This window comes from Phasianus colchicus, chromosome 9 (assembly GCF_987193195.1).
Source record: "Phasianus colchicus chromosome 9, bPhaCol1.hap1.1, whole genome shotgun sequence".
Taxonomy (NCBI): Eukaryota; Metazoa; Chordata; class Aves; order Galliformes; family Phasianidae; genus Phasianus; species Phasianus colchicus.
The window spans coordinates 6,444,111-6,452,732 of NC_143444.1; the positions used below are offsets into that span (position 1 = coordinate 6,444,111).

The 8,622-nt window shown below is 54.9% G+C and overlaps 1 protein-coding gene across 6 annotated transcripts; it reads right to left on the minus strand.

The window, feature by feature from the left end:
* Nucleotides 1-467: 467 nt before the first annotated feature.
* Nucleotides 468-5,886, minus strand: KIAA0040 (KIAA0040 ortholog). Of its 6 annotated transcripts, none has more exons than XM_031595557.2 (2): nucleotides 5,749-5,886; nucleotides 468-2,287 (listed from the first exon to the last, which is right to left on the minus strand). In XM_031595557.2, exon 2 carries the CDS (start codon nucleotides 2,188-2,190, stop codon nucleotides 1,858-1,860), a length of 333 nt encoding a protein of 110 aa, XP_031451417.1. In that variant the 5' UTR covers nucleotides 2,191-2,287; nucleotides 5,749-5,886; the 3' UTR covers nucleotides 468-1,857. The 6 variants fall into 6 exon arrangements, with proteins under 6 accessions (XP_031451417.1, XP_090002086.1, XP_090002084.1 ...); XM_090145960.1 differs by lacking the exon at nucleotides 5,749-5,886 and adding an exon at nucleotides 5,566-5,742; XM_090145958.1 differs by lacking the exon at nucleotides 5,749-5,886 and adding an exon at nucleotides 5,531-5,742.
* Between the last annotated feature and the right edge of the window lie 2,736 nt (nucleotides 5,887-8,622).

Consider the following 8,622-nt stretch of genomic DNA (forward strand, 5'->3'; position numbering starts at 1 on the left):
TAGTGGTACAGATGCCCACTGTGCCATTTGGAAAAACTCTGCTCCTTTTGCATGCCCAGTGCAGACAGCTACGAGGAGCTGCAGACACCACAAAATGCTTGTCTGATAGAAATCAGCTGGGTTTCACCCTGTGCTGCAGAGCCTTCACACGGAAAAAAAAACCTTCCCTGCAGCCTGAAATGCTGCTTTTCTTCTTCCCAGTGCTTTTTGCCCTTGGGGAGAGGAGCTTGACTGTGTTCATTAACAAGGCAAGGCTAATAAATTTGATTAAGCTAAGCTGTTTCTTTAAGAAAACTTCAAGCTGCACAGCTGTCTGCAGGCAGAGAGGCACAGCACATCTGACCACTAAGCCCTCCCAGCGTCTTATCTAAGGCCAGGGAACAGATACAAGAAAAATTTCCCCATGAAAATAAACACAACTGCTAGAGGCACAGCATTTGTTTGCAGTTTTAGAGTCATTTATTTTTGTACCAAAAAAAAAAAAAAAGCTAGAAAAGTGTTTTTTTTTCTTTTTTTTTCTCCTGTTGCATGGACTCTTTAGGAAAAGGCTGATACTGAAGTGCAGTTGTGGGGAGGCAGTGCAGGGGGGGAGTGCAGCCGTGTTTCCGTACCATGCTGCTCTTGCCTTCGTGCTCAGATGGCTGTCACCCTGCTGATAGACACATCTGTCCTGCTGTTGTCTGGAGATGCAGTGGTTCAGCGCATGGTTTGGCCAAAACTGGGGAAAAGTACCTGGGTGGGGGACGGATGTATGTGTGGCAAAGCCTGAAAGTTTTCATTGCTTCCTGTTTTGGAGGAGGAGGGAGTTGCTTATTTCAATGGTCACAAAGTAAACTGGAATATAAGGCACATATGGGGGCAATTTAAAGCCCTTGTGTGGTGAGGAGCCCTGAGGCTGTCACCAGTGCAGCCAGACAGAGCCAAGCCCCGTGATGTGATGTTAGCATCACCACCCTGCTGGAGTTGCACAAACTAGGATGGGTGGTGCAAGGAACTGCCAGGAGCTGGTGGCTTTGCCAGGAAGAGAGATGAAGGAGATGGAGAGGGAGATGAGTGCAAGGTCCAGTCCCAGATCCAGCTGTGCTGATGGCCATGCAGCAGCTGGCAGTGCTGTGTGCTTGTGGGTCTATGCGTGCCCCTGATGTGTGGCACGGGGAAGACTGTGCTGGGAAAGTGTCTGCTGCTCCAATAGCAATTCAGTGCACCAAGCCCTGTAACAGAGGGGCCTTTGGTCCTGCTCTTTAGTAGTCATTCAATAAATAACTCTAATAGCCATAGCTAAGCTGTTACACAGCGTCAGTTTACATCTCCGCTCCTGCAGTAGCATAGAGGTGATGCAGCCTTTGCTGCGGTATGGTGGGCTCTTTAAAAGCAAGTCTGTACAAAAAAAAGTCTTTTAAGGAAGACTTTTTAGGTGCTGGTGCAAAAAGGGCTGGTCTTGCAACTTCCTGGCTCCTTCCTGCCTCTGGGCTGAGTGGCAGCATGGCCTTCTGCTTTGCTGCCTTAGGTTGGGACTTGAGGTTTCTGAGGTTGGGCTGAGCGCATCCTGCAAAACTCGTATTGCTTTTGATTTGGGGGTGGACGGCCAGGATGCCTGCACTGTACTGTAATGCTGCACTCAGCTTGCCTTGCATCTCCAAGGTGAGAGTGAGCATGGCCCCATGGTGGCTCAGCAGGCCGTCTGTGCTTTGCAGAGGGTTTCACCTTGGTGGGGGGCATAAACCCATGTCTACAGGCCTTGCTCTGTGCCGGCCCACTGATGGACTCAGCCTCTCTTCAAAGTCACCATAAAGTGGCAGCAGTTCGGGCATCTCCTTGTAGCACAGCTGGAAGGACTGGAGACATCAGAGTTGGTCGCTAGATAGGCAGAGATGGCCTCTTGTCCAGCAAGAGCAGCTTGGGCTGAGCCGAGATCCACAGGTCCTCCTCATCCTTCTTCTTCTTCTTCTTCTTTTTCTTGTTCCTCTCGGCCTGCAGCTGCCCGTTGCTGCTGGGGCTGTCCCTCTTCCTGCTCTGTCTCCTCCAGTGGGAGAAGCAGCAGTGGCAGCAGATGAAGATGGACGCGATGAGGACGACGAAGGGCAGCCCCAACAGCACCGCGAGGCAGACGGTGTTGAAGACGCCCTCCTTGTGCTTGGTGCGGACAAGTTCCAAGATGGAATTAAAGAAAGAGCTGATCTTCTGCTCCATGCTGGCTTCTGGGTAGGATTCCTCTTTTATGGCTCCTCGGGATATGTTTGACTCCTGTGAGGAGCTAACAGGCTCCACGAGCTGCTCTGGACGGTGCCTGCAGAGACAAGAAATCACTCAGATCAGGTGCCTGTGCCCTCGGCATGCTTTGCTTTTCCTCAGAGCTGCCAGCACAGCCAAAATCTATGCAGGGCGAGAGGTCTGTGCCCACAGAGTCCAGCCAGGAATCACACTACGGAGGAGCATTCAGGTGGGTGAGAGCCTGCAGGACCCAAGCAGATCACCCACAGCGTGGGTCTCTGGTCCCCAGAAAGCAGCCTCATGCCCCCCAGGGGCTGTCTGCAGTGCCTGGGCTGAGAAGCCTCCATGACTCACCTGGGAATTGCTCCAAGGCTTGGGCAGGGCTGAGGAGCATTTTTGTGGCATGACGTGAGGTTTTCCTCCCCCTCAAGGAGGGAGAGGTGCTGCTGAGCCCCAGGTTTTTGGGGAAGCCCTCCTGCAATAGAGGCAGCCAGGGTAAGGAAACTGCTGCCTCTACTCTCAACCACCCTCTGGTCCTGCTCGAGGGCCAGGCAGAGTTCCTAGGGGTTTTAAGCCAAGAATTTGGAGGTCATTGAGTTATGGATTGTGTAGGTGGAAAGTCAGCAGGAGCAACATCAGGCTCAGAGAGCATGTTTCACCCTGATTTGCATTTTACATCAGTGTCTCGTTGCTTTGCTTTTGCCTTTGGGAGTCCAGCCCCACAGTCTCTCAAGGGAATATTGAAACCCCTATCGTGCACCACAGGGGAAGTTGAGGCATAGCAAAAGGAAAACTAAGACTTTCACAAGGCAGCAGCTCAGACATACAGCCACACATACAGCACAAAGGTGTCCCAGAGAAGCTGCTCGCCTTCACCAACAGACCTAAGGTGTAGGGGAGAAATGCTAATCAGAGCATTTCTCTGGCACCTGAACTCTGTTTGCCGTATCCACTGAATTGCTGGTTCTCCTCCTCTAGGGAGCAGTGGGAAGGGCCCCAAGCTGAAACCTCCATCTCTACAGTGCTGCCCTTCCCTGCTCTGAATTGCATATATATCGCTGCAGTGGCACCCGCTATCTTTAGATAGTTTGGTTTCCTGCAGCACTTTGGGTGCATGCACACCCAGCCCACCTCCTAACAACCACCAAAGCTATCTGATCCAAAAGAAAAACCATAAGAGCCCGACAGCCTGCAGCACAGCACCTGCGACCTGCCAAAAGGAAGCAGCACCGTGGTGTGCAGGCTCCAAATGGCAGCTAAGAGGCCAAAATCCTGTTGCTGCTCTATTGCCTACTTCTTGCACGGTAAAAAGAGAATTAAAAAAAGCTTTGTTCCCTGGAGGGGTAAGAGAAAGTCCCTGGGTGCTCGTGGTGCTTCCTGCTGCCCACTGCACTGCAAGCAAAGGGCACGGAGGAGTGCAGAGAGCACTTCTTTGAGCTGTGCCGTGTCCCAGATTTCCTCCTCTCCGAGACCATTTTTAGTGCAGATGTCGTAAGGTTAAATGGCCGTACAAATAAACAGAGCAGCTTTCCCTTGGCTCGAATCGTCTGCCTGAAGCAGGTTCGCCATTTATCCATAAATATCCTGACAGCTTGCTATCCAGGCAGGAACACTGGGATCCTATGATGCACTTCATTCCAAAAAGCTTCTAAAGAAAAGAAAAGAAAAGAAAAAAGCGAAAAAACAACCGCCTCAATTTCAGACAAAACAGGATGTTCAATTTTACTCCTGCCCTAAGCCGCTTCATGTTTACTGCCTGTAAACTTCAGGGGAGGGAAGGAGGGCTGGGACTTCCTTTTAAGCTCATAATTAATTGTTTGCAATGAAAAAAAAAAAAGGAAAAAAAAAAAGGAGAGAGTCCTTTGAAATGTTTCCACTTGAAAATGGATCTGAATGTGGGGAAAAAGCCCTCGTTGGCTATTTAGTCTGCAGGGGAAGGCTGGCAGCTGGGACCCCTACCCTGCAGTGTGGGACAGCAGAACCAAGGGGTGATGCATCCTTGCAGGGCAGGCAGAGGCACGGCACCCAGCACGGCAGCAAGGCTGCCTTGTAGCACTGCTGCTTTTCAAATGCCTTTTCTTTTTGCTGCGTGCATCGCCTTTTGTGTTGTGGATGAAGAGATGCCTGTGCGCTACATGAAGGGGCTCTTCTGTTACTAAATAAATAAATAGGAGAGGGGAGAGCAGGAAAACGGGTGCCTTGTTGAGCCTGAGAGTGCTGGGGTTAGCCGAGGCCACCCATTGCTAGCTCAGCGCCTGCCTTCCTGCACGCAGCCCTTCCTTCTCACTGCTTTTTAGGAAAGTTTAGCGCTGCTGTCCCGTTTGGTGCTGCAGCAGCAGCATCTCCCTTCAGAGGAGGATGGAGGGGCAGAGCCACAGAGTTCAAGCTGTGATCCAGGATGGGTGTGAGCGCACACGGAGCTGCCGGTGGGAGGTCGGCGTGTTTCTGGGCCAAGAACCATCAACTGGGCCAGGAGGCACTTGGAGACAGGGCAGTGTCTGGGAGGGCCGCTCAGCGCCTGCTAAATGCGCTCTTTGTGCTGGGGAAGTGTTGGCAATGCATCAGGAGGAGGCTGACAGGAGAACTGGCTCGGGAGGTCCTGCAGTGGGGTTTGGAGCTGACGTGTGTGCCTCTCCTGTTGGGATTATTGGAGGTGGGAGCCCAGCACCGCATCCTTTAATCCACCTCGGCTGGAAGCAAGCTGGTTTAAAGGACGGGAGCATCTCCTGCGTTACAGGGGAGGGGAAGCAAGCTGGGGGCACAGGCTGGGCACAGGGAACCCAGCAGACGCAGCCTGGCTTGCCCACATCCGTGGCACAGCAACCGCAGCCGTGCAAGGAGCTGCAGGGCCCCTGCAGATGAGGCCAAGGGCTGGGAGTCACCGTGCACCAAGCCAAGGCGCAGTGTGTCCCAGGTCCCCTGGAGCCTGCGAGCTCCGTGACGCAGCCGGGCACGCATGCGGAACACCGCCGGTTTTCCCTGTTTGCACCTGCAGATTGGAAGGCAGCGGGGTGAAGCCTGAGCCGTCGCAGACCTGGAAGCGGTGAGCAGCAGCAACAGCAGCAACAGCAGCAGCAGCCTCGCCGTCATCCGCCCCGTTCAAACGCTGCAAAGCAAACGTGTGCCGAGAGCCGCCGCACGGAGCAGAACTTCACCCCGTGCCTCCAAACGCACGGCTCCGGCCCGGCATGAGCGCTCCCGACGCGGATGCTGCTAACAGGGGTTAAAGCGAAAGCACGGGCTGAGCTGCACGATGCACAGCACGGACCTCGCCCGGCACTGTGCAACAGACGGCACAAGACCCTCTCTGTGCCCGCACCAACGTCACCAAGAGCTCCGCAAGCGCTGCTCCACCTGGCTCAGCCCCGGAGCCCAGCTGCCAACCGGGGGAGTCGACAGCATCTCCTGCGTCCGTGACACCGTCCCTTCCGAGGTGGCAGCCGCGGTCACCCTAATACCTCGCACACCCATCCCGCAGCTGGGCACCCCGCAGGCGGCTCCCGCAGGAGGCTCCGCGTCCCGCCGGCCCGCACCTACCTCGTCCCGCCGAGCAGAGGGAATGGGCCGCCCGCCCTGCAGCCTCCGCCCCCGGCCCGGCCCCGGCGGGGCTCCCCCCGCTCCGCCCCGGTGCTGGCTGCGCTCCCGGGCCCTAGAGGAGGAGCTGAAGGGACGGGGCGGACGGCCCGAGGGGAGCCGTGCTCACAGTGCGGGGTTTGGGCACGGCGGGCAGGAACTGGAGAGGGCTGCCTTTAGACGGGACGGGCTGTGGAGGAGGCGGCTTCCCTGCAGGGCGGTGCTCGGAGGGTTCGGTGCTTTCCAGACGTGATTCCTTCTCGGTTTCGAACACCCCCACCCCTCCCAGTTTAGGCTTTCCTTCCCGTTTCTCTTTTATCTGCTCACGAGGGATAACCTGGATGCGCCGTAACCCCGTGCGCTGTGCTGCCGGCCGGGCGTGCTGTGACTGGAAGAGCACACAGCTGGGGCTGTCCCTGCCGGAGCAGGAGGTGCAAAACCCACGCCTGTTTGATCCTCCTTAACTAGAAGTGGCCATTTTTAGCGGCCCGAGGGCCAGCATAGCTGCAGGTGTTGGGCCTTGGGCTCATTGCCCTGGACTGTGTCTCAGTCCTTTCTTGTTGCTGGCTGACTTTGGCAGAGGCGCCTCACCAAGCAAGGAACTGCTGAGCCCCAGCCTTTGGGGTCCCTCGTGCCTCTTTGCCAGCTCTCAGGTTTTGCCAGTGAAGGTCCAGGTTGGATATCAGGAACAATTACTTCTCCAAAAGAGCAGTGATGCATTGGCACAGCTGCCCAGGGAGGCAGTGGGTCACCGTCCCTGGAGGTGTTACAGAACCATGGAGGTGGGGCACTTAGGAACATCATTTAGTGGACATTATTGGAGGCAGGTTGGACTCGATGGTCTTTGAGGTCTTTTCCAGCCTGAATGGTTCTGTAACTCACAGAGATAGCTGAATAGCCTCATATCCTCTTTCCAATGGTGATCCGTAACAGATGCATTACAAGAACACGAATCCCTCCTAACCGATGGGACAAGGAGCCCCACAGCTCAGCTACGTGTGGTGTTAAAAAAAAAAAACAACCCAAATTTTGGGGGTTTGAACCTGTCACCTGTTAGTTTCATTCAGCCTCCCCACTTCCCTATCAGTGAGGCTGTGGGGCAGCTCTGACTCAGCAAGCACGAGTGCTGGGGATGGCAGCAACGATGCAGTGACCGAGGGGATGTGATGGAGCTGGTGATGGTGACTCTGCCCTTGGGCAAGATGTGGCCACTGCTGCTCATACTGAACTCTCTGGCTGCTTTGTTTTCCAGAAGTAGCACCAAGTCAGAGGAAGCTGTGACTCAGAGGCCGATGAATCACTCCTGCTCCGGATTACATGGCTTTTTTCCTCCTCCTGGGCCTCCAGCACGGACGGAGGAGCCCACAGAGACATTGGTGAGAATCTTTTTAAAGCTGGAACGAGACCTGAACATTTGGGAAGCACTGCAGTGACTGGTGGTGAAAACACTGCTGTAACACATCGGTGCTCCACAAGCAGGGCTCTGTGTCCCACGGGACCCATGGGATCTGCCAGCACATGGCCTATTTTTAACCCAAAACACGCAGTGCCCCAGGATGTTGTGTTTTGAACCCGCATCCGTGCACCCTCACCCTCCTGTCAGCCTCACTGCAGCAAAATTCCCCAATTTCCCCCCTCCAGCACAGAGCAGATCTGCTGCTCACGGGCACACCTTCCCCTCTGCTCTGTTTGCACACAGTGGCCCGGCTCAAAGTAAGCAATGGAAAACTCTGCTCGCAGGGAAACATTCCTCTCATTTTTCCCTGATGCTTCTGCCTTTTCCCTCCTTCTCCCTCTCCCAGCAAAAAGAAAGGAAGAAAAAAAAAAAAAAAGAAAAAGGAAAAGGAGGCTGCAGTTTAAATGCTAAAAATAAAGCTGCCCAGTCGCTTGCTGGATAAAAATAGCGGCCCCTGGTATTTATTTGAGCAGCAGCAGCAGTCGCCTTTCCGGCTTTGGAGCAGAGCTCAGGAGGAGGATGGTGTGGGCGATGCTTGGGGCCAGGTGCTGGGCACAGAAGCTGCCTTGGGTTTGGCTTGAGGTCAGGCCTTCCTCCCCCTGGGGCAGTTCTTCATGGGCAGAACTGGCCCCAGTGTGCTGGGTTCCATCTGTCTGCCAGGGAGCTGTGCTCCCAGAAGTGACTGTGGCTCCGTTCTGCACCCACAGCGATGGGGATGCTGCTCCTGTGCTGTGCGGGGCTGTGAGGCTGAGCACCCCCTATTAAAAGGAGGATTTGTTTGGGACATTCCAAACAATTGGTGGTTGCTTTGTGTGTGTGAGCAGGAGCTCCTTCCTGAGGAAATCCCATGGCAGCAGGAGGTGGGGAGAGCGGAACTGCCTGCAGGAGCTGTGTGGGGAGCAGCCCGAGGATGAGGTGGTGCCCCAGCATGGAGATGGGGCGGTGGGGTGTCCTTCATCCCTCAGGGCCCAGCATCCCTCAGGGCTGGACTTTTTAGGGATGTCAACCACATGCGTGGGGCTGAGCAATGCTGGGATGTGGGCCTTCCTACCCAAGGGCTGTATCTGACCTGGTTTGCTGTCTGTTGGGATTGCTCACTGCAAAGCAGAGTCCCAGGGGTTAACGGCTTGGAGCCGAGGTGTGGTTGGGCTGCTTGGATTCTGTTGTGTTGTTGTTGTTATTTTTTTTTTTTTAATCTCATGCTGCTCTGAACACCTGGTTTCTGCCTGATGCTGAGAGCTGCCAAGATGGCTTTTTTGGGGGTAAGAATGTGCTTGTAATGGTGGGAGCAGTTGCACAGCCCTCTGCATTGCGCTCCATCCCTCTGCTGCAGCTGAGCATCGGGCACCCCTCGGTGTCAGCACCCCAAACCTGAGGCCAGC

Excerpts from the sequence above, each read along its gene's own strand:
- KIAA0040 (XM_090145957.1), bottom strand. The coding sequence starts at position 5,301 with ATGACGGCGAGGCTGCTGCTGCTGTTGCTGCTGTTGCTGCTGCTCACC. Across the intron at positions 2,288-5,245 it reads CTGCTGCTCACCGCTTCCAG|GCACCGTCCAGAGCAGCTCG; the intron begins GTCTGCGACGGC and ends TTGTCTCTGCAG.